Source organism: Corvus cornix, chromosome 2, assembly GCF_000738735.6.
Source record: "Corvus cornix cornix isolate S_Up_H32 chromosome 2, ASM73873v5, whole genome shotgun sequence".
Lineage (NCBI taxonomy): Eukaryota > Metazoa > Chordata > Aves > Passeriformes > Corvidae > Corvus > Corvus cornix.
Window position 1 is genome coordinate 13,590,701 of NC_046333.1, and position 25,991 is coordinate 13,616,691.

At 38.4% G+C, this 25,991-nt stretch overlaps 1 protein-coding gene across 19 annotated transcripts in view; it reads left to right on the forward strand.

Annotated features, from left to right (window-relative positions):
- The window catches only part of PARD3 (par-3 family cell polarity regulator), a 451,552-nt gene that overhangs the window by 340,737 nt on the left and 84,824 nt on the right, over window positions 1-25,991 (forward strand). For 18 of the 19 annotated variants that reach the window (XM_039570203.1, XM_039570253.1, XM_039570220.1 and 15 more), the window contains one exon: window positions 11,314-11,568. In XM_039570203.1, coding sequence (XP_039426137.1) covers window positions 11,314-11,568 — 255 coding nt within the window. Of the gene's footprint in view, window positions 1-11,313; window positions 11,569-14,187; window positions 14,344-25,991 lie in introns of those variants that run through there. The other variant, XM_039570296.1, reaches the window with a different exon arrangement.

Here is a 25,991-nt window from a genome sequence, read left to right on the forward strand (position 1 = left end):
TGATTTGATTTAAAACCATGTCTTAGTTTCTTAATGTCAGTGTTGCAAAAAATGAAACATATTTTCTGCAGCAATGACATTGATTGGAATAACTGTCTGGTTTGATCATCATTGGAAGGTCAGCCTAACAAAGATGAGTTTTAATGTTAAGCATCTTTATTCTTTAGATGAAAGAGTACAGCAGTGTCTTACAGAATGACAGCAGCATCCTATAGATAATTTGTGACCCAAAGGTCATAATAAAAGAATAGAGGGGAGGTCATCCTGTAGTAAAGGCCATCTGGAACTGTTAAAGTATCAGATGGAGTAGGGGGCTGAACAGCAGGACACTCTTGGTGTCTTTCCAGATTTCCCAGAGAGACCATAATATTTTTATTGGAAAACCCCAACTTTTTTCCCCCTTAAGCAAAATATTCTTATCAAGCAGTTTCATCTTACTTTAAGAAAAAAAGACAACATATTGTGATAAGGAAAGGATTTTTGTTTCTTATGTTGCCTAAGAGTTATCTGTGTTTTTGAAGAAACTCAAAGGTTCAACTTTACTTTTGCTGCTGCTGTATTTTGATGCCACTTAACAGCTTTCAGAAGAACTGTTACCTCTAAAATGATTATTACTGCAAGCATTCAGAATATAAGTAATTTGTAAAGTTTTTCTGTTAAAACTTTCACCTTCTTCCCATCCTGTAACAGAGGAGAGGAAAAATTTCTCGGTGATCAGAAAATCAGAGCAATATGTTTCTCATTCTGACTTATTTTGTGATGGGGTCTGCTTGTCTCAGTTTCATTGAGATTTGTAGCATTGTTTTTGGCAGTGGTTTTTTACATAATGGATGGAGGGTACAGGATATGAAAAAAAAATCAATGGCAATAATTTTTGGAAGAGAACACAGAAGTGAAGCATGAGAATACTGAACTTTGGAAAAGCATTTCAGGCCAGTTCCACTTCATAAAAATACTGACTTCAGGAGATATGTAAATTGAAGCCTTTGTAGAATAATAATAACTGGAGTAGTTTTTTAAACAAAACACCACATATTCTCTAGCTACATACTGTAAGTATAGAGATTTTAAGACATCATGCTAAAAGTTTATTTTCTCTATTATTTCTCTCTAGTGATTCAACACATTGCACTGGGCAAGGTCTGGCCAAGTCCCTTGCAATATATTGAAAAAAGATAATTTAGGTGGTCTTTATAATATTCTGTGTTACAAATTAGTTTAAGGTCTCTTGCAGATCATATAAATTCAGTGCTCTCTTACACATATCAGCTCTTACTTTGGACTAAAATGTTTGACTTTAGAGTGCCAAGAACTTTGGGCTAAGGCAGCAGCATGTCCTCTGATGTCATATGAACTCTCCTTTAGTGGCAGAGTTACTGTAGCAAAGACTTATTTGAGAATTACCATAGTTACTACCTGACTGAGCTTACTGTTGCTGAATTGAACTGAACTCAAAACCTCTCAGGTTTTCCACACTGCACTACAGGAGTCTGTTTGACAGTAAAACAAGGCACTAATCCTGCTCCTTTTTCTAATCCTTAAATACAGCAGCATTTGACTAGCCAGAAAGACACCTAATGATAGATTCGTACCGGGCAGATGGATTCTCCCTCCACACCCCGTCTGCAACCTTTGTTTTGTAACCAGTTACTAGAACAAGCCATTTACGAGTTTTGAGACACCCAGCTCTGTTTCTGGCCGTGCTATAGATTTGTGCTTTCAGTTCTGTGACCCAGTAAGATTTAAGAAGTGAATCCTCAGAGGTGTTGTGGGTGTGAATTTGTGGGTCCTGCACTAAGATATTTACTTATAAGCTATATTCTTTATTGGTTTGGTTTTTTTTGTTTTGTTTTTTTTTTTTCTTTTCCTTTTCTTTCATCTTCAGTGTTTGAGATTCACATAATCCTTGCTTTGTTGTGAGGTTTTTCATTGCATTTTTTTGTCATACTGTTCTTCATACTGTTTCATACTTCATACTGTTTCATTTTCCAACTTCAGGATTAGGATATTTTATACATAATACTCTAGAAACACAGAACAATGGACCTGAAATAGAGCTAGCAGCAGAATTTTGTACTCACTTTACTAGACTTCAGCTAGAGGAGCATGGCTGGTAGATAGGCTCAGCTCAAACAACTGATAACAGTGTTGTAGCTCGACCTCCAGTTGCTGCTTGCAGCATCTGGGAATGACTGATTTGATTCATCATATGATGTATGGTACCATTTGATATGTGGTATGCCTGTGTCATTTGTTTCTTGCACACATGGGAACAGCTGCTCCTTACACATCTAACTTCAGAATTCAGATAGTACCCACCAGTGCTGCTTTCTGAAATTGTTCTCCAGTTGGTGAAAAAAAGAAATGTACAGGAAGAAATGGTCCAAGCAAGTCTGCATGGAGGAGGAAACCAGAGCTCTTAAAATGAGGAGGAATGGAAGCAGGAGCTTGCATTTCAGCAATAAGTCATGTTTCAGCAGTAGTTGAATATAATGATCTTCTTCCTTTCTACTTCAGTCTAGCAGAAGAGCTAAAGAAGAGAATAGAGCTAAGGTAATCTAATGATCAGGGACCTGTTGTTGTAGGTGTAAATATCAGCCTTTCTGGCCAATTTTCTTATGCAAAAGGAAAACTAATTTCCATTTTACTTTCAGACAGCAATGTTCTTTGATGCAACATGGTTCCCAGCAGGGTACTCCAGTTGCTCATTTGCGTGGTCCTCCACTGCTGAGGTCACTGATCCTTGGATCAGACATGAAAATAAGGACAGAAAATTTCAGCCATGGTAGTGTTTGTTTGGAGACAGAAGCACCTATAGTGCCTGTGCCTGTGTACCTGAAACATTCTCCTTTGGTTGAAACATATTTTAAAAAAGCACAGCAGACAAACTCTCCACCCTGAAATGTGGCAGACTATTAACTGCAAAGTAGGCTGAAAGCTCCACTGAAGTGTAAGTAAGATAATTTGCAGATTTTTAAACTCAAAATAAGCAAGGATTTTTCTGTTGTTCACTGCAGCGTCCAAGAAAGCAGGTTTGAGATACTCTGGTGGGGGGACATGTCTTCACTTTGGGAAGATAAAGGGTAAATCAAGAAGGTCAGGAGATAAGGAAGGGTGGGGGTGAAATATATGAGAGATTCCACAAGGTTAGAGGAAATAATTTTAATGTCTCCTTTAGTTTCATCAATGTCACTTGATTTCAAATTGGTGTTTGCACTTCACCTGCTCATATGCATAATATTTACTTTCTCTCCTGCATTTTTTCATTTCTTTACGTCTTCATTTGTATTTTGCAGCCTTCTTTAATAGCCTTCTTTAATATAACTGCTTATAAAAATGAGCATAATGTTCTAGTCTTAATATATTAAGGCACTTAAAGTAATCACCTTATCACCTTTATCCTTCACCTTTTTTTTTTTTTATAACTGCAGCCCTCCTGGGTTGTAGCTCATTAAACGTTTTTGAAATTCTCATGCATCTCTTCTGATTTGAGGAGGGGGGATCTTCAGAGAGACAGTAAGTACTATCACATATTCTAATTGGCAGATAGGCTGTGATTGTTGAAGGAGAAAGAAAATTAAGACTGTCTGATTATGTAGATATATTTCTTTAATTTAGAGATGATGGGCAGCCTTTTTTTAAAAAAAATGTAGTCCCTGTTGTATTTCTCAGCTGTTGTAGAACCAATATGTAGGAAATATATGTATGTAAAATTTCTATGTAGGTGAGAATTACAGATCTTTGAGAGAGATCATGTCACTTTTTCAAGGTAGGATCTGCAGGGTATGCCATGCCTGCAAGATGTTGGTTTCATCCTGGGTTTTTTTTTTTTTTTTTTTTAGTTTACAATGACATAAACTCTACAGCTTCCTATGGCCATCTTTTCCACTACCTTTTGTTTAGGAAGTTGCCCTGCTCACAGTATCTAATCTCAGTTAGTCTTGCTTTAGTTAAATACCTAACACATTATTCTTTTCCTCCGGTGTCTGTAGACTACTGTTATGTCCCCACTCTATTATTTTCTTTCCCAAACAGCTTGATGTTACTGACTCATATCTGTTACCCAGTAGAACTTCCAGATCCATTCCTGAAAAAGCAACTCACAGATTTTTTTCTCTACTTTTAATTGATTGATTGGTTATTTGAACTATGTAAATTACCTTCTAGTTGCTGTTACTTAATTCTATTTTTGAAGTCTACTCTGTATTTCAAGTACATTTGAAATGTTAATCCTTTGCTCCAAAGTTCCTTCATTTGGGTTTTCTGCAGATTCAATAGTGGCCTAATTAATAATGAAAAACCCTGAGTAAATTCAGAGAATGATCCACATAGAAAATATCTCAATCTGTCCATTCTGGTGACTGTGAATTGCTGAGTCCTATTCTCTAGATACTCTGTAGAAGCAGCCTGGTTCAACTGCAACCATCCCGTAGCTGTTTTTCTTAGCCTGACACTGTTTCTGCTCTGTTCACAAGGCCGTTTGCCATGTTTTAGAGGGGAATCTGACTGACTTGACCACATCTGTTCTTGATAACTCTCTGGTGGCTACTGCTTGTCCCATTATCTCCTCTGTGTGTACCAGTAGTTTACTTAAGAAGGGATTGAAGTTAAACTCACGAGTATTTCATTCTCCTCCTACTCTGAGGTATATTTGACTTTTCCTAGTTTTCTTTAGTGTTTTAGCTGTCCTCAAAAAGTTCTTCTGGTTGCTGAAAAAGTGTGAGGCTACTTCAGACAGTTGTGTGTGTGTCAGATGGAGTTCAACTACCTTAACCAGTTTCTAGCTACTTTTTTTGCTGGTATATTGAAGATATTTTTGTTATTGGTGGTAGTCAATTATGCTGGTCATCTGCTTGCAGTCAACCATTTCAGTGAAGACAGATGCAAAGAAAAAAACCATTAAGCCTCAGATCTCCTCAGCATCATCTGTCAATATCCTTCCCTCACTGCCACGCAGGGGAGCAACCTTTTCTTTGCTCTTCCTTTTACTGCTAATGCAATTATGCAATGATTTATTGTCATCTTTAAAGCTCCCTGCTACTTTTATTTTACATTATGCCTTGGCCTTTCTGATTTTGTCCCTGTTTGCTTGTGCAAACTGACCACGTTTTGCATGTATTTCCTCATGTGTCTGAGGTCAGAGGATGGTCGTATTTCAGTCAACTGGCCACACATGTGTGTCTATAGCAGATAAGGTAGAACTGTTAATATTTTTCTTTTAATGACTTGAAAAAGATTGGTCTCTAGCCTTTCAATTTAAAATTTATATTTACACAGCAGTATTTTCTGACTTTTTTAAAATATGTTTAAGTTTTGAATGAAATGGGGGGAAATGAGGAAGGGGAGGTGTCTTTCTTATTTACAAGCTACTGCTGTTGGTGGCCATGATTATCCATAGTGCACAGTGGTCCTCTGGGATGATTTTCCCAGGAAAGCAGATGGCTTTGCTGAGAGGTGGTTATAACTGTGATAACTGACTAGCTCTAATCATGGTAAGAAAAGCTAAGTGTCATATGCGGTTCAGAGTGAAATCACAGTAATGCCTATAATCAAGGTACCCTCGTTAGAAGGGTAGTTGTCAGAAAAATTCTGCTTGGCTCCGGACAAAGGTCAAAGAAAAATAAAGGAGAGGACAAACTCCCATATTGATTTGATTGCCAAAAATTAGAAAAAGGGCCATTAAAACCCTGAAGGCAGTTGAGGAGGTTGGGGGAGGAACAGCGAGACCTGGTGTGCTGTGCCTGCAAGGTATTTTTCACTAGCAAAGAAGGAGGGGACAAATTTGACAAGATCTGGCTGCTGGCCAATGCACTTTTTGACCTCTTTATTAGAAGCGATATCTGGCAAAAATTGGACTGAATGTGTTCATCCCGCTGGACTAACTTGAACAAGCTGCCTGGCTTTATAAAGGTGTCGTTGTTTTCCTCAGTTTCCAATCCATCATCCCAGCGCATGGCAGTCTGATGGTAGAAGAACTGAGAACTGGCAGCCATGAATGGCTTGTCATTTAGCTTCTGTCCTTACACAATGCTGTTTCTATCCTTAATAAACATTGTCAGCCATCTCACATATGTGGAACTGCAAGCATTCAATACTGATTTTGTAAATGAGTGAGCCTCGGTGGAAAGGACGAGGGTGTGGATTATCACTTGGGCAATAGCTGAATCCTGGCAGCAGCCGGAGGATTAATTGAATTGACCAAGCAATTGCACACCAGAAACAGCAGCCAACTTTGTTTCTGCTCTTAGGGGAGGATGTCGCTGCCATTGCAAAGGCAAATGTAATGTACTAGCCATGAATATCCTTCCCATGCTGTGTTCATCAATTAAGATAAGTAGTGATTTTTTTGCAAGGACCTAAATCACCAGTATGAAAAAATCCAAACAAAGGAGATTGAAGGTCCCAAGGGATTTGTGATATGTTTATAGTTTACTACTAACTTTAGATGAAATTAGCATTGATTTCTTTTGACAGCTTTGCTTTTTCACTTTTACCAACAACAGCTCAGCCAGCTCTACAGATCTGACTTTTTTGTTGCTGAAAACAGTTAAAGTTTAGTTCAGAGAACTGCTGTAAACATTTAGCTCAGGGTGGAATTGAATCTCAAATTGATACGATTATTTAATACCCACATATGGGTTACATGGCTAAATGCCCTTTGTGGTCGAGAAAGGGCCACTCAACACAGTTGGTGGAGCCTGGAGAAGGGTTTGATTTCACCTTAAAATGGCCACGTTACAGATGTTTGAGTGAACTGTGTGCTGGACCATACAGCAGCTGCCTGATGTGGCTGAATCTTGACCAGCTTTCCTGGGAGTTCAAAACATACCTTGACTCCTAAACTTAGGTGTCTAAAATGGGAGTTACCTTTATCTGAAAGCTGAATATCACTCACAGTTTTGAAGAAGGGAACGAGGGAGCTGCTGTTTGCTGGGGACAGCTGCACTTAAGCTTTTGCCTTCCTTTTGTGACCACCATTTCACGTGCGTAGGAATTGCTGTACAATGGGTATGTCTATCATTACTGGATTAGCTTGCAATGAAAAGCTCTTCTAACAATTATAGGAAGTTCTGCAGCTAACAATATTGTCATTTGAAGCAGTTATCATTAGCTTTTGAATTGAATGGCACACAAATGCATGAGGATAGTTTATACTTTACTGAACGTTATAATTTGAGTCTCAAAAGCATGACAGTGTGTTGTTGACATTTTCAGTATTAACACTTCAGCAGGAAGGGTTTAGAAACTTCTTGGGATAGCTTTTGTATTTTTAAAAGTTCAGCTTCATTTAAATGCTGAAAAATTAATCAGCAGTTTTTGCAAAAATTCTTTGACGATGAAAAGAGTTATGTGAATATTAAGCATTATTATTATTATCAAACCCCCACAAAATCCTTAGGAAGGCCATAAATCCTCAAAATTAGCTGATCTGAAATCTCAGACGTATGCATTTTTGCCATGTCATGAAGGAATATGATTCAGTGAAGACAGCTTAATACACTTATCCACATTATGAAACCAAAGCACTGTGGTCAAACACTTCTCCAGATACTGGATTTCAATAGCAGGGGTGTTGCTGATTAGGGCTGAAGTACAGAGTGCATTCTGGGTTCTCATCTGTGCTGCACACTGTGTTTACATAACCATTTTAATCTTCCCCACCAAAGTCTGCACTGGCATTTCCTGTATAGATATTTGATGTGGTCTGTGCTAACAAATGATTTAGGGCGTATCGTGCATATACACACACAAGCACACAGAGGGGCCAACATAAAATATAGCATCACATTAAATCAGGTCCTTATATAAAAATATATTCAGAGTTAAAAGCTATTATAATTCAAAAGGGATGGTGCAGTATTCAGCTGAGAGCTCTTACTCTTTTCAAGAATATGCCTACATATTTTTCTCTAGTGGTTTTGTTCCATTGAGAGACATAATGTTTAAATGTGGTGCGTCCTTGAAAAGGCAAAACCAAACATATTTTAAATAATATTCAAAAATATGTTAAGCAATCGAAATACCTATACTTTTGTCATGTGAAAATGGTAGCATTTTCACACTGGCTTAAATGTAAAGCATAAAAAAAAACAACAAGGGAAAAAATTCTGAACATTTTGGGTTTCAGTATAGTCAGTTACACCTTTAATTTTAGTGTTTCCTTTGTTAAATGCTATTGCAAATGGTTCCTGGGTACTTTGTTTATAATTAACAGGAAGATTAATAATGTGTTTAGACTCTGATTTTTAGTACTATGTATATGTACTAATACATAGTATTAGCAACTGAAGAAAATATTCTAAAAATTTTCCTGGTGGATGTGAACATAATTACTTGCATAACACTTCAACAGTCAGTTCTTTCCCACTTGGATGGGAATAGGTGTCCCTCATGGAGCCATGCATGGGAAAACCTGAATGCTCTGGCTGCAAATGGCTCAGCATCCAAACTATTAAAGAGCCAATAAGCAGAAGCATGAGAAAAGGTGGTTCACATGAAACAGGGAACACTTCTGTCTGCTCCTGTGGGGAGCGATGTGATCCCCGTGGTCAAAAGTTATGTAAGTTCACTGCCCTCTCCCATGGCAGTTTGTGTGACAAAGGCAGATATCACCAGTAACCACCAGGTAATTCTGTTTTGTAAGCGCTTCAGGTAACAATGTTTCCTTCTGATTGAATTACTCTATGCCACATTATTGTTATACTGTCTGATTTCATGCACTGAAATTTTGGTTATCTAAAATACATGGATATTTTTTCTTTCAAATTGGTGTCAGACAGTGTTCCAGTATGTGATGATAAATCGTTCATTTAAAGGAAAATTAAAGCTACCGATGTCTAGGAAATTTCTGATTTCCTTTGCTTCTCCCATTCAGAGGACAAGTATCAGTAGATAAATACATCTTTTCACAGGGTAATTAATACAGGATTACAAATTGGAAGTTAAACTACAGTGAGAAGAATCAACATACAGAGGTGATTTTCAGACCTGTTTTTCCTCCTACATAGACACCTTGCAAGTGATTAAGGCTATAACACTTCTGAATTACAGCTTTGGGGTATAGGAGAATGCAAAATCTTTATTTTTATTTTAAAATAGGCCTGCTGAAACCCTGTTTAAGTTTGAAATGAGTTTTGGATTTAAACTTGAGACCCTCTCCACTCTAAATTAAACAAAAAACAATTCCAGCCTGATGTTGCTGAAATTGTAGAGGAAAATTCTCTCAGTTGACTAGTGTTACAGTTTTCACTGCCATTTTTCCTTATTAAAATAAAAAGCAAACAGTAAAGAAAATAATTTTGTGTTTGCAAAAATCAAAAAGTTATGTTAGTTTAAATAAACTTTTAAAAATAATTCTTTTCTTTTCACTGTGACTGAACATAGCTGGGGCATGTAAATGAATCAGTGAACCATCAATGTAGATGGCTCTGGCTGTTGAAGGTAATTCAGTGAATCAGTTGTATCCTGAATCACTATGCATGGTCAATACTTTCAGGATTTGTGGGGAAAAACATGTCTGTGTATCCATGCCATCCTTGTATTCCCTTCCTTTTGGTGATCTTTGTTAGTGTAGAGGAACAATTTGCTTGGGACTCAGTCTGAGGAAGACACATTTATGATATTCACATAGCAGCTCGGGGCTGGATTCTCATGCTTGAACACAGATGACTTGTGTCATTTGGGTAACCACAATCTCTGAGACTTCAGCATGACCTGTGGGAGACCTTGCCCAGCAGCTGCAAGTCCATCAGGATTACCTGGGCATGTCAGGTGGCCAGAGCTGCTTATGTTTGAGCAGCTGAATCGAGGCTGAGTATCCGAGCTCCTGAGGAACACCTAAGCAAGAGCCTCAAAAGTGTCTCTGGAGTGACTCCTTTCATTCTCTGGCACATGGACTGGTTCCTAACTCTGGAGTCTGCTGCCGACAGCTCCTGGCCACCGTAAGGGGAACGAGCCTGCACACACGGCTGCTCTGAGGTCACCTGCTGCTGGCACTAAGGTCTCATGTCTTTATCTGCAGTCTGAATCCTACCCTTTGTGTATCCCCTTTTGTTTTTGCAAAACTAATCTTGAAGAGGCCATTTTGAAATTTCCAAGAATGTCAGTTACCTACCTTTAAGGCTTTTCTATTTTCAGAAGAGTCAAGGCTTGCTTTCAAAAGAGACAGAGGCTTTGGATAGGCTGCTCTTGTTAAAAGCTGGTGAACAAGGTGTCTTTGGAAATGGCACGCAGAGATTCACAGAGCTGTAGTCTCATGGATGGATGCTGTCACACTGTAGCCATGGCTGTATTAGATGAAAAAGGGGCGCATTTTGCTAATGGAAGGGAAGAGACAGCTGAGTGCTTCATTTTGTGATGATGACAGAGCATTAAATTGGTCTGGGGAGACAGTGTAAAGGGGGGGTGTGGTCAGTTTGCTGTGCATATGTGTGTGCAATACATCCAATTTTATAAAATATCAAAGAAACTTTGAAGCCCAGATCAAATTTTTGCAATAGCTTTATGTGCTTTTGAAAATATGATCTGTGCTCAGTTCGTGCTTGTCAGATTCCTAAATGTCATCTATCTCTCACTTTTTATCATACAGCCAAATTAGTGCACATAGATATAAACCCTGTCCAGCATCACCTTTCATTTGTAACTTTAACACAAGGCACATGTTTTTACTTTCTGGGAAGATGCAGCTTGCTTTTGAGAGATGCCAGATTCAGTTTGTTTATATTTTTTAAAAAGCATGCACATTTCAAAGGAAACGTACGAGAATCTGCTTCTGCTGTTTACTGCATGCATGCAAACATAAAGATATACATGTATCCTATCCCTACACAGCTTTTAAATTCTGAAAAAAGTATGATTTTTGTAGTATTAAGCTAAGAAAGTACATTAAAATTCCTCTCTAAATACATGCATTAGAACCAGTAAATCTGGTAAGTTTTGATGGAGTACAATACAGTATGAATGGTGTCAGGCCATTCTCAGACAGGTCAGATAGTAGCACAGGCACCCTAAGATGCATGAAGCAATAGATTAACTCTGTTTACCAGCAGCTATGGATAGTCATTATTTAGCTAACAATGAAACAAAAGACACAAAAGATAATCAGGTGTACTTCTGAAAGACCACTGTTGATCGTAGCATTGTTTCAATGTAGACTTCAATGTCTGAGGTAAACTTGAGACCTCATGGCAAACTGGAACTGGAAACTTCCACTGATTTCCATTAAGACAGGCTACCTAAAGTGTCTGCTGACTGCTGCATTCAAATGCCTCGGGGGGACCACCCATCAGTTTCAGCCTTCTTTTAATTTTTCAGAATCCAAGCGAAAACTCGAGAATTTCGAGAGAGACAGGCTCGGGAACGTGACTATGCAGAGATCCAGGATTTTAACCGGACGTTTGGCTGTGATGCGGATCCGATGTATGCTGGGATCGCTGCCTATGACTCTCCAAACAGCGGCACAATAACGCTGAATGCCCGACCGCAGAGCCCGAGGGAAGGGCAAACAGTGGAAGCCTTGTACGCCCAAGTGAAGAAACCACGGAATTCAAAGTCTTCACCTGTAGACAGGTAGGCACCACACATCAATCAATACACCCTCTCAAAATCTGCCTTTGTGCTGCTTTTGTCATGGGAGATGGTTGTACATCAATTGGAAAGACAGAGCTGCATATTTTTAATGGCTTTTTAAAGCCTTTATGTAGAACAGTATTGAACTCACTCAAATCAACCTGTTACAGAATGGGATGGGAAAGTTGTTTTCTGCAGAGCAACTACATTTCTTCCCTTTCTTCAGATGGTTTGGAATTTTTGGAATTGCTGTTGGGTATCATTGGAATTAAATTCAAATTTTTAATGTAATCAGGTTTATTTATCAAAGCTCCAGCAGATATGCTTGTGGAATACAACATTTACAATCTATTTACAGCCATTACAAACATCTCTAAAAGGTTAATGTGTTTACAGCAAAAATGGGTTAAAGCTTACATGGATTGTAAGCTGTAAGTCCTACTGTAGTCCTGAACTTCAATCTAACAGGTTGAGCTTTTTAGCTCAAATTATGCTTATAATTTTAGCTTAAATTATGATTAGATATAGACCAAGTGAGCAAATTCGAAGCTTAACTCATGAGTTACTTCTTGGTTTGTAGCTTATGATTTTACTCTTCCTGCAGGTACATTATCTCAACTGTGTCTTACTTGTTTTTGTGCTGAAACTAGGCAAAATTCCAGTTTCTGTTGATGGAGTTCTGAGTTCATTTGAAAACCTGAAGCTAAAACAGACATGTAAATTAACAGAGTAAAAACAGTTAAAGGCAAAATTCACAGGGTTTTTTGTGCTTTAACAATGAAAATACATCTGTTTTCTTGGCTTACTATTATGAGCTTGTAGTTCTGCATTTTCTCAGCATTACAATAACACTAAAATCCTAGTGCAAGACATATTGTTCACTCATTTGGAAGTTATTTATTTAGTTCATAGTAAAGCCATTCATTTTTTTTCTACCTCACTCTTTCCAGCAGGAAAAGACTGGACTTTCAGTTAAATCAGCAAAGCCGTGTCTTTGCCTGCAGTATTTGAGATTTGTATAACTTCTACATGAGCAGTGGCATTCATCTTGCATATTCTGTTCTAGGTGGTAATGGAGTAATTTGTGTTTCAGCTAAATGTCTAAAATTTTGAGGACTGAGAGTATTGTATTTAACCCTCCACTAGATCTATTTTGCAAAGTTTCTTTATGTAATTTGATAAAATTACATCCTCTAATATGACAAATAAGAAAATCTCAGCTGCATTGTGGAATGCATACATTTTTGCTAAAAATCAGTAGCACAGCTGCCTTTTTATTGTCTCAATTGCACTGTTCTCTTGCACTGTGTAAAAGGTGTACTTTTCATAGTAAATGAAAATAATTTATATATTGTGGATGTATGTAATGTATGTACATTATTTCAGTGAAGGAAGCAAAATGATGTTAAAAGATTACAGCTTCATCTGTGTCCTTGAAATTTTATATTCCTTAGCCCTATATTGGCTGGCACTGGTATACCCAGGTGCCTGGCATTTCAGCACTTTTGTGCCTTTGGAAATCGAGATAGCTTGGTTGGATATGTCTGCCGCGTGGTGACTCTCATGGCTGTTTTTGTTAGACCAAAGGCAGTGTTTCATGCTGGAGCTGAATGGCATCAATGTCACATCAACAAAAAAAAAGTTCTTTGATACAAACCTGGCACGGCAAAATAGGAGACCTGTGTGACCCAGCTAACTCTGTGTGGTGGCTGATAAAAGAGCCAGGAGAGAGTGAGTAAAGTGGAAGATAACGGAGTACCGGCGGAGTGTGATGTTAATCAGATGGGTAGGACTGAAGAGAAGTGCAGTAGTTTTGTACATTCAGGCTGCTCCTGGAGCATGGAGGGTCCCATCGCTCACAGCTGGATCATGCTGTGACAAAAGGAAAGACCCAGCACACACAACGGGCCTGAGCAGAGGGATAAAATGCAAGCAGAGTACTAGAAATGGGCCATGAAAAGCCACCCCTAGTCCTGTGATATAGGGGGACATATTTGACAAGAAACACCCAGAAATAAAAATTTAATTCAGATGTAAAAATAATTATTATTTGCTATAAATGTACTCTGAAATACCTGTTCAGGGGTCTGAGGCATGAAGGTCTGGTGTATGGGGTTTTCTTTCCTCTCTCCCCTCACACTTTTGTTAACAACCAAGCTGTGGAGATGGTGAATCCCACCTGGTTCCAGGAGACCTTCTGGGGAATGTTGCAGTGATGTGCACAATCTCAGGCTCAAAGTTACCTCTCCCAGGAGCTGGGTCTCTACTTCAGGCAGTAAGAAGTGCTGAGAGGGTGTCATAGAATCATATAATAAATAGTTTGGATTGCAAGGGACCTTAAAGATCATGAGGTTGGGCATGGAGGAGGTGTAACAGCTGTGAGGGAGCAGCTTTCAGTCTTCCTTGAGGCATGTGAAGGATATCTAGGAGCTTGACCTTTGTGATGTTCAGCAGGAAAGCCTGGATTGTGGCTGAGGTACCTTCCCAAAGGCTGCTCTGTCTTTTACAGGCTTTGTCTTAGATATACTAAGAAAGCATCATCTGAGCATTGTTCTAAGAATCAGTTGTTACCATGTAGACCTGAGGTGCTTGTTAACTGTTTTGTCTCCTTGTCTGTAGGATACCTGGCTCCTCACCCCATGTGCATTGCAACTTGTTTCTTGCTATCCCTTTCCAGCAGTGAGATCTTCCTCTTTCACTTGGCATCTCCTATGATGTCCCTTTTGTCACCAAGCATCCAAGTGCCTCTGCTCAAGGTTCTTCTCCATGGAGCTCTCTTCTCTGCAGACTGATTTATTCTGATAATGCTACAATAAATTTGATGAAAAATAGTTGGTTGCAGTTCTGCATCTTTAAAATATTGTGTACATGAGTGTTCACTTATGGGGGGTGTTATTTTCAGTGTGTTTTATTCCTTTGCCCTCCCATCCTTTCCTTTCCTCTGGATGTTTCAGAGGTTACCCAAATAGAAACAGTTGCTTCCAGCTTTTGTGGGTGGGAAGGGAAATCACAGTGTGTTACCCTTGTGCTGAACTGCCAGGAGCTGGTAATGGCCAGGCTGTCTCAAATCTTTAGCACGTTCATATTAAGAGCAGCATTGTTTATATGGGAAATGTTATTTCTATTAAAGTTTGGTGCTTAGTGCCAAACAAAATTTGACATTTAAGTATGTCCAAAAGGTTATTTAAAAGTCTGTTACTAAGGAGCCTATAACAAAATGTCCTATAATAGTTTGCATACCAATGCTGAACACTTATGACAAATTTTTCTGTAACTTGCAAGAGAATCACTGTGTCTGTGTGTGAGGCCTTGTCAGGGTTTGTTTTTCTTTAATATTCCTTCAACTTCTCTATTACTTTCATCAACACATGCCACCAACTGTTGTAAGTTTAACTGTATCATGACAAAGAGTGAATAGCAAAGTGGAGGACAAGAATGTAAACTGCTCATCAGTGTAGACAGGTAGTACAAAATGGTAAGAAGAACATGGTTATTCCTTAAACTTTGTCTGTCCATTTCTCTAAATAGAAAGTAGATTGTATAATGTCAAAATACAGCAGAGGAGAAAAAGGTGTTAACTCACTCATTGGAGACATGCACAGCTAGATATGTGTAAGGGACAATGCTTTACTGAATTTTACCAATGATAGCTATTAAAAAAACCCAGCCTGTAAATAGAAAACATTACTCAAATACAGGACTTGAAACTGGTTTAGAATTACTTTAATGTATCAGAGTTCAATCATTGATGGATACTGGTGGGGTTTAGAGAGGAAAGCATTTCTTTGTTGGTTGGTTTGGTTTTTCAGTGATAGTATCAGTTAAAGATGTAGCACTAAAAAAGTTGTTTTCTGTTGTTTACCCTAAAGAATCAAAGCAGATTGTCTTTCTTAACAGAGGAGTTTATTGCTCAGAAGAAATGAAGCTCTAGCAATAAATAAATAAACAAACCAATATGTTGGAAGAGATTGATGATGAGCATAGCTCCATATACATGAGCTGCCCTTGTGACATCAGCTCCATCCAATGCAGCGACAGCAAACAGAGACAGGCTGCTAAGAAGCTTTTCACTTCTATGTTAGGCATTAATGAGTGAAGTAGAGGTGGAATGTATAATCTATGTTTATTTTACCATTCAGGAAAGAGGTGTCTCAAGAACATAGTTCTTGAGAATAAGGCTTTCAGCTTAGCTGAAAAATGTCTCTAGTATGTTTTGCATCACAGAGGAGATAAGCTGCACAACTGATCAATACCATTTTTCATGTAGATGACAATGATGCCATACAGTGGAGCTTTATGGCAATCACCTGACATCCATAGCTGAGCAGGATGTAGAAGGACAACTCCTAATGGCTGTCACTCTGTAATCATTTCCCACCAAGAGTGCATTGTCCTGAAATAAAATTGAAATAAAATTGAAATAAAATAGGCACTGTGCTGCTGTAAATCTAAATAGCTTGAAAATAGTAGGTTAGACTCCTCCAGCTTGCTGAGGACATTTTAATGGAAACATAAATACCATAATCATATGCTTTTTGCGTGCATTTTGCCATTAAAAGAAAAAATCTTCATTTTAGACGGGAGACCTTTATGAACTGGCTTATTTTCTATCAGAAATGGAATCAAGTTATGTCAAAGGAATATCTGGGAACTGAAAATAACCCCACTTCCTTTAACTGTCATCTGCTCACTGCAAAGGGGCAAGATGCTGTTTTTTAGGTCGGGTCACATACTTTGCTTGCTGCTTTTCCAAAAAGAAAGAGAGAACATTTTATTAAGCTGTTAACTTTGATTTTCTCAGTAATATCTTTGTGCTTAAATTGGCATGAGAGTAATGAAACCTGGAAACTGCATAGAAACACTCTAATATAATAAAATATGTAAAAAGTGAAATAAGCAGACCCTGTCTTTCTAGTGTGTATAAAATAACTCTTAGCAATAGCAGAATGGGTCATGAAAGCTATGAAATACTATATTGCGGTGCTTGGATAAATATTTGTTAAAAAAGTGGGATTTTGTGCAGCTATATTAAACTTCTTTATTAGTAGTGTCAGTCACAGGAGTGTTCTTAAGTCTGTGGGATCATTTATGCGTACGAATCTGAGCTTACTGCCAGGCCCACCACAGATAGAGAGAGGAGTTATTACTCAGGGTTATGCATCCTGTAAATGCTAGGATGTTTCTTAGATGAAGAGATTTTTTGATGGTTCTGGAAGTTGACTTGAAGAGCACTTTCATGAAGGGAAAGGCCACGGCACTGCAAACCATCTATCCAGTGACATTTAAAACTTGCAGAGCTGTGCAGAAGGCTAACAATCTGTATTGAATAAGATTATGAGTAAGCTCTTCCCTCCTACCTCTGTTTACTTCTCTTTGCTGATCTGGAAGTGTTTTCCTACCTCCTGGATCCCTTGTTTCTGCCTGTTAATCAGCCATCCTCTGCCATCAGAGCCTTGCAGATACCATGCTACAGGGGAGGGTACCACTTATGCAGGTAAGTATGTTGTGAATACTCAGATTGCAGGCATTTCAGAGCAGGGACCTTCTTGTTTTCCAAACTGCCTAAATAATCTGTAATGTTTCAGAAATTAATAGTTACAGGTTTTAAATCCTTACCTTCCAGTCAGTGTCACTCTTTTGTAGCATTACGAAGGTTCATTCCTGTGAGGATCTGACTTCTGGAAAGACTTTTCTGGCCTAGGAAATGGCACATATGCCATTATGGAATAATCAGACTCTCCAAAGCAACCTGCCCGGAGAGCAGTGGGTTAATGAACTATTTGCAGTTCTCTAATGTGTAAAACTGAAAATAATACTTGGAAGTCGTTGTGGTATTTTTCCTCCTCTGTCTGTTATAACCCAGAGAAGGATTAGTTAGAGCCTCTGTGAGACTCTTCATGGGGTTTAAGCTCACTTTAGCGCGAACACATTGGGTTTTTTTGTTTCTCTACCCTTCATCCTATAAGCCAGTAATCCTTGCCCCCAGGACTGCCTAAAAATTAGCTTGGTCTCTCATAGACCCGTATATTTAGAACCCAATAGACACTATTAGCATTGGCATTTTATTATCTTAGGTTGGTTGTTTTCTTTTGTTCTTCCATCTTGATAGAATATAAGACAAGTTTTAATATAAATTCATGAGGATTTATGTAGGCTCCCTATTGTGAAAGTATGCGATTGCACTCCCCTGTTTGGGTTACCACTTTGGTGGAATAAATGGCAGACTTACAGTGAACTCTATTCAGGTCTCCCATTTTAATTACTTGAAAGTCCTGGTCTCTCTCTGAATAGATACCAAGCACTGATACTGTTGTGAGAACCACATCTTTCTCCATTTACCACAGCCACAGCCTCCCTGAAACCCCGGTGGTTTCTCTTCCCCTCTGCTCCGGCCGGCTTGCCGTGCAATCTGAAGTGTGACAGCTATTTGTTTGTTTTTACAAAAGCAGCTGGACTTAGTACCTCTACAAATGGTTGCAGTGGGAAAATGCACAGAGAGATAAGAGAGATGAACTTCCCGCTCTGGGTTACGAGACCAGGAGGTGAAGAGGGGCCCACCCAAACGTGCCCTTAGTGTCCCTGTTCTGGAGACTGTGGATGGGCTCCCTGTGCTGGAAAGTGGGAGTATCTGCATAGCTGGGTGATTTTCAATTCCTTTAAGTGCAGATGAGATACTATGTATAACAGGGGGATCAAAACCTGTCACTTCAATACAGTATATTAGTATTTTGAATACTAATATGTTCGTGACCTATTTTATATTATTTGAATACATTGTAACTGAATTATGCATAGTATTTTTCGTTGGTATATTAGTGCCATTTGCACACAGATATAGATCAATGTTTTGTTGCTCGGATTAAAAAAGAGAAAAACCTTTACTTTTTTTTTTCAGATGGTAGAAGTTAATATTTAATTAAAAAAAAAAGAAAAAGGAAAACTATAATAATATATCCTAGTATGAAACAAAACGTGATGCAAAAGCTAGAAGAGGCAATGTCTTGGGCATCAAATGGTTATTGTGTGGCTTGAGATTGCAGTCCAAAAACCCAGCTGTGTGTGTAATGTGCACATCTTTCTTTCCCACTAATGCCATCAATGCAACTTGAAGTTCTTCCTGAGAAAATTATGGGGAATATTTGAGTACACAAAGCTGAAAAAGCAAAGGCTTTCCCATTCATTAAATCAAGTGCTTTGATCCTACCGGTGTAAAGAGCTAAAATCTGTTCTTTGCAAGTCATACTAACCAAATTTTGGATTGCAAGCTGATGTTGTGCCTCACTTGAACACCATAATTTAATCAGTTTAATTTGTTGTTGCTGTTGACTGTGGCCTTTCCTAAATAGAATACAAATTTATGATTTTTCTGTCTTTTATGTCCTTCCAGTCAACCCATCTGTTCCTGTTTGGTGAAGGATTCAGGCTTCTCCTTTCCAAGCATTTGAAGAGCTAGGGGTTTTTCATTTTAGATTTATCTGGTTATGGGAGAGGGGTGCACAGGAGGAGCTTGGAGAGAGTGCTGTGTTTTCACCAAATATGGGCTTTTTACTTTCTAAAATTAAATATGCAGTTTGAAGTTAGATCTTTAATGTAGTTTAATGGATGAACAGTAAAATGTTCTTCTAATGTTGAAGGGTTTGAAGGGTCTTTCCTTCTTTTCTGTTTTTATGAATGATATCTCCTTCACAGATGAGACAAACTATATTTAACTACACTGTTTATCCTTATGGCCAGTCTTGTTTGTTTATGTGACTTACAAATCATCCTGCTTGTGGTCAAAGCATTTTGTCACTGGCAGAAGTGGTGGAGTCTAATTGTGGGGAGGAATCCTCTGCAGTGAACTGCAGGAAGGAAAATAGCATCACTTCATATAGGTTGCAGGGGGAAGTGGTTAATTCCTTTTAACATATTGTGAACTCATTGAATGAATGTGTATGAAACATACCACACTGGCAGTCCTGGAAAGTGAGAAATTGCTGAAAGATCTCATTTCAGTTTGTTCTTGGTTGGAAAGCTGAAAAACAGTGCTTTTCCACTCATCACTCAGAAAACAGTGTGTATTCCCACAGCCTTGTGCTTCATGATATTGTTAAAGAATTGGTTTATAAGGTGTTTGAAATCTTGTTCCTTAAGGCTCAAACACTGTGATGTGAAACATTGAAAGGTTTCTTGCATGACCTATTTTATATTATTAGGTATTTCTGAAAAACGTCAGACTTATTTCTAAAATCAGATTTACTTACTTGCCGTGAAATTTTTTCATTCTTTAAAATACTAGTGGCATTTAAATAGCTTTTCAATTTGATGTGTTCATAGCAGTCTTTCTTACATGATGGATATATCAAATGTTATTATGGTAAATAGATGACATATTTGTAATGGATAGGTAATTTCATCTACCCGGAGTTTAGACAGTGATATAACATATAAGACTTAATTTATGAAAGACAAAGCAGAGCAGCAGATCTTGCTTCATTTTAATTTGTGTGTATAGTTTTGTAACAATAATGCATGGCATGCCTGAGTTGCATTGCTTTCTGTAATGAAATGTCTTCTGTGTGCAACAATTCATTGTTGATTACAGCCTTCCCTCATTCCTAGGTTTCCATTTAAAAGGAAGCACAGTACAAACTGGGATGAAAAGAGAACACATAATTTCTACTACCAACATTTAAAAAAAGCAATTAGACTTCAAGGGATGTGAGAACTAATGTCCCTCAGACTTTTCATTTCCACTTATCTTTGGGATGCAAAGAGCTCTGACCTGGCGAACAAAGAAGGCAGAAAATATTAGCATTGGTCTTTATTTCCCAAGACATAGTTCATGGCTCATTAATAGTTGTGGTATATGTTACTGGGTATTATATGCTGCAGAGAAAACAAGCAGAAGTTGCCTGTCATTACTTTGTAATTGTGTTAGTAGATATAGTGTGGAAAAAACAAGAAAAGAGGAGAAAAAGAAGGTTTAGCTGTGTGTTGTTTTGTACATCGTCTTACACTGTGCTGTGTCTGCCAGCTTAAGATAAACTCTATGCATATTGGCTAAAATGTCAAATTAACCCACTCATTTTTAGGATTGCTAAATGCCCATCAAGGAATGGAGGGTTGTGCTGAAGCTATTTTAATTAGCAAAGTGTGATTTAAAGGTTGCTAAAATCAAAAAGAGCTTATTCATTTTTCATCAATAATAATTTTTCTTTATATTTCATCAAAACCTGCTGATTTGGAGACCACCTTCTGGGCTTTGATTCATTATGACTGCAGACATAATTTAATTTTTTTCCCCTTTCCTCATTCTGTGATATGCTCTTTCATCTTTGAGACATTGTTAAGATGTTTCTAACATTCACAGATTGCTAATTGATCCAACTTTTTTAAAACTGTACTTAAGACAGAGGCTTCTTTTCTGTGGAAACAATTTTCCATGAATTTGCTTTTATTAATGTTTTCTTCAATCTGTACCTGATAAGGTATAAGTTCTCAAACAGACATCGAAAATGGAGGACATGTGGTGTTTTATATATGGCAAGTGAGCAAAAATATTAGAGACACGATAGAGGGAAATTAAGATTTGGTAGAGTTATTAAGATTCTGCAGTTGCTACATTAGGCCTTTATAGTTCATCTAGAACTAACCTGGTTTTTAAACAGTGCTGTAAGTAGTGGTTTTTTGTCTAACTCTTTGGGGGATCATGGAGAAGAGCAATTTTGAGAATTTATGCAAATGCATTTTGTGAAAGGATGTACAATTAAAAGATATTGCTCCTTTCACTTCAGTAGGGCTGTTCATCTAAGTTTTGTCTACATTATCATACTCTGGTAATTTCTAGTTCCCAAATGCATTTCTGTTACTATTTTAAGTTGAGCTTCATAACCTGTTTCTTCTTGGAAGATTTCCCTGTAGAGTCATATCCAGAAAACTTTCCATTTGGGTACCTTGTTAAAACAACTGGTTGGCTACTCAGCATAGTGGATTGGAGCAGCCCAAGTGTCGTGGGCTGTACCCTGATCCTTTTCTGTGGGTGGTTGGAAAACTGTCACAATCTTCATTTTCCTTTGCTCATCTCTCACTTGTGAAACGTGTCACACTGGGTGGGTGCACCTGGTGTCCATTCTGTGAAGGCACAGGGAGTTGGAGCAGGGCTATCTTTTTATTTTCTTCCACATAGCCATTTTCCTCAATTCAGTCTAATTAGAATTTCAGAAACGTCCTCTATGTCTTGCTTAGATGGTCAGAGCTAAGTTGTTTGTCCTGTGAAGCCACACTGAACAGTTCATGCAGACTGAATTTCATTAGCTTTCATTAGTTGCGCTGTTCTGATGTAGTTAAAAGTGCTGCAGCTCAGGATGTCAGAATTTAGCAGGAAAATAGGTAAAACCAACATACCATTCAGTGTCAGGAATAATCCTACTTTATTGGAGCTCACACTTGTGTTTTTTATTATCCCTTCTTATGGCTCAGATGCCTCCATCTTTTATGTAGCATGTCATAGATTGGACTAGATTATGTTACAGGTCTTTTCCAACCTAGTTCATTCTGTGATTCTGTGACTCTGTGATGTGTGTGTTCACATTCAGTAGAGCACACGCCCATGTGCAGAATGAAATGCAGATACAAGAATGTGTTTAGCTGTGACAGAATTTTTATGTGTATGTTTATGTCTGTCTATATGTTTTTGTATTTAGAAAATCTCTAAAAATTCCTCTGCTCCAGAGGAAGTGACTTCCAGAAGTCATCTAGTCCAACTCCCTGCTCAGAGTGGGTTTGATCAGGTCAGGTTGCTGAGGGCTGCAGTTGTGTCCTGAAAATCTCTGAGAATGGAGATTTCATTCAGCTCCCTGGGTGCCTGTTCCAGTGTTTGACCAGCTTCATGCTAGCTGGAAAAACAAAGGCAAAAAGAAAAAGCTTTTTATATCAGAATTTCCTGTGCTCCTGTTTGTGTCCATTTTCTCTCATTCTAATGCTGTGCAACTCAGAGAGGAGTCTCGTGTGTGTGTAAAAAATAAAAATACCCAACCAAAATTAGTGAATCACTTCATGTAATATTTGGAATATGAAACAAGGGATTCAAATTTTTCAGGCATCAAAAAGAATTTTAAAATAATAAGGATTACCTTACAAAAAGTTTTTATCATTGAACTTTAACTTGAATGATTGCCAGCCCTGGCTTTTTCACCTATTGTATTTTCATATTTCAGAATACACTTAAGTACATGGCTTGTTTCTCCCAAATTATTTTGAAAACATGTATTGTCTCTTTCTCTACAATACTCTCAAAACTTGAATAATAAGTCTGAAAACAAAGTATAAGTCTTGATTCTTCTTTAAATAAAGGAAGCTGCATAGGAAGCTACCTTTTCTCCTTTAATTCACAGGTTTTGTATTGTGCTTACAACATTCAGTTCCACCAAAAATGATGCATCTTAAAGTACCCTTAAAAATGACTCAGAGCTGTGTGCATTGTTGGATTGCTCCTTATACATATTTAGTTCTTGCTTTTCAGTCAGTCTCATTCTGGTGGGGAGTTGTGTTGCTGTGCTGCTAGGGCAGGATTGCTGCTGTGTGGGATGTGTGACTCTGACAGCCTTTCTTCTGCTAAAGGATTTTCTGTGTTTCTCTTTTAATGCTGAGGTTCTGCAGCTCATCTGCACAATTTCCTGGACGAAAAGAGATCATAACTCCCAGAGAAGTGATACTGTGTTGGCAATGAATTATGAAACCAAGGCTTCAGAGCATTTCTCAAAGTTGTGCTTGCTATGTTCACTCTGAGCTAGAATTTGCAGATGTTGAGTGCATTGCCGGAAGGGAGGCTCAGAAGACATGGGATCTCCTGTGGAACTGAAGGGTCACACCAGAGGAAAGAGGGGGAAATGAAGCAACTCTCCTGTGGAGATCAGGAGCGCTGCAGGATGGAGATCAGGGAGAGGAAGCTACCTGCTGAGCTTGCTGTGACAAAGGGGAGCCAGCTATCCTCTCACCTGCAGGAAAAAAAGCAATAGAAAAATCAGCTGCCCTCCTTGTAAGCACAGGTGAGGAATAAGTTGGTCTGTGCAGGGTTATCTTTCATCTAGACAGTGTATTTGCAAGGAGCCTGAAGGACTACATAACCTTTAGTGAATATAACTACCACTTCACCCTGCAGCTGATCCCCTACCACTCCCTGCACTGACACCTGTGCAGTGACACGCTGCTGCTCTTCAGTTGCACATAAATCTGGGCCAGAGAGTGGAGACAAGCCAGGACAGTATGGAAGGAGAAGTGTAAAAGGTAATTACCTGGGCTGGAACATGGCCAGGGCACCAAGATTAACACCTGTATGCTTGTGAGAAGTGCCTGTTGATACTCTTCCAGAAACCATTTTCTACAGTTACAGAGAAGACCTCGTTAGTCATTTGGTCTGATTCCCTCTGTACACAAAATTGGTTCTTACTGTGGTGTAAGAACATGCGTAATGCATGTTGAAATGGGGTGTGTTCAACAGCATTATGTGGGCTCTTTCTCTTATAGCTCTTGTTTGAGAAGACAACTGCCTGGTATTTAATCTAAACTTTTTGTTTTATTGCCTCCATGTTCTCTTGAATGTACTAGGGTCTACAACAAAAAAACATAAGCCATCTGGGATTCATGGTACCTGTCTGAGAGTGTCCCTTGAGATCCTAAGTAACGAGGAAAAAATTATTTTGATGTGTGTTTCTCAGTCACAAAATTGGGCAAATTAGCTGCTGGTGAGAACTATTGTGGTCTTTAGACTGCTACAAAGACAGAACCAGCTCAGCTATCACCACATCTCACCAGAAAAGACACAAAGCATTACCATCTCCTTTCCTTCTTTGTTTGTTGACAAATGCAACATCACTCCTTTTGTGAGCTTAGTTTAATCATATTTTTCATATTTCATCCTCTTATTTCATTACTCCATCTTCAGTCAATTTATATTCTCTGGGTAGAGCACAGGAATGCCATTTCAAGCAACTCAACAGTCACATTCTTCATCATTCTGCCTGAGCTACTCAAACCTGCTCTTCACTGAGGCCATACTGAGAGCAGAACTGCCTCAAGTCATTCAAGAACTCTGAAAAGTGGTTTTCCATTTCTTTCTCAGTCAAGTATTTATCCCATCTTAAAATCCTCCATACTTTCATCTGAAGGTAGCTATCTCTTGAATACATATCTCTCTAGTAGGAGAAGAAATAAGTTTTGTTCTGCTCTTGACCTTGTTTTTGATGGGTGTTTTTCATTTGTAAGAAACTTACAGCATTTCACAAGGTTCTGCGCAGTCTGTCCTAATTTCGTATTATGCGGGCCAGTGTTACCTGAGCATCTCTTCAGAGGAGGTTTACAGGACATTGTGTCTATTTGTCATGTGAGGCTGGGCTGGATGTGCGCATCCGGAAGGAAAACTCTCATTCCTACAGATTGAGCCAAGTCTCGGTAGCTGTGGCTGCAATATTTTATTCCTTACAGACGAGCGCTGAAAAGGACTTCTGCACATTCAGCAGCTGGGTACACAGTCTCTAGCACTCAAGCTAGGCAGTGTAAGATTTGATTTTTATTTTTTGTTGTTATTGGTTTTTATGGTTGATAGTGTAGTGATCATTAATATTTCACTGACATTTATTATAAAAGAGAATTATATTGTAATGTTAGAGGGAAATGTTGAAACTTGTATGTGATTTTAAACGCTGTGTATCTAGTCTGACAAATTGTGCTAGTGTATAGGAAATAAAAGGAACTAAGAGAAGTTTAAACTCATGTGAACAGAGGAAAGCAATTTTATACAGTAAATAAATACAATATTAAGAAGGATTACATGAGGGCAGCGGTTGATATGAGAGGAATATGTCAAAATAGGAAGAAATGAACGTTAGAAGCATCAGACTGAGGACTAAGGATGAGAATGAGGTTGTGTGCCCAAGGCAAAAGATCTCTCAGACTTTGGACTTTGAGATGACAAGAAGGTGGGATGAAGGTTACAGGGGGTAAAGAAAGGTAATAACTACATTTCAGCAATCCTTAATGTATGTCAGTAAGATCCTTGGCTGTGATATAATTCACACACAATTCACCAGAGTAAGACCAATTAAATTCTGCTTTTTTTCCCCATACGAGCTCTCTTCCAGGATTCACCTGAGATTACGCAAACACATCTGAGCTCATTTATTCCCACCCTGCAACTTCAGCAGTGCTGCAGATACAAAAATGAAGCCTTGACTGCTGCATCCCATTTGATATCACATCAGAACAATTTAAAGAGGAATAAAACAGCAGGAGCTGCAATGTAGGTGTTCAAGTTCTTGCTGCTCGGTCACATTACTATCTTGCTGTAACTGCAAAGGTGTTGCAAACTTGATTAAAAAAATTAATGGTGAGAAACAAAGGGATGAGCAAAGAGACCAAGAGAAAAAAGTGAAGAAACCGTGCAA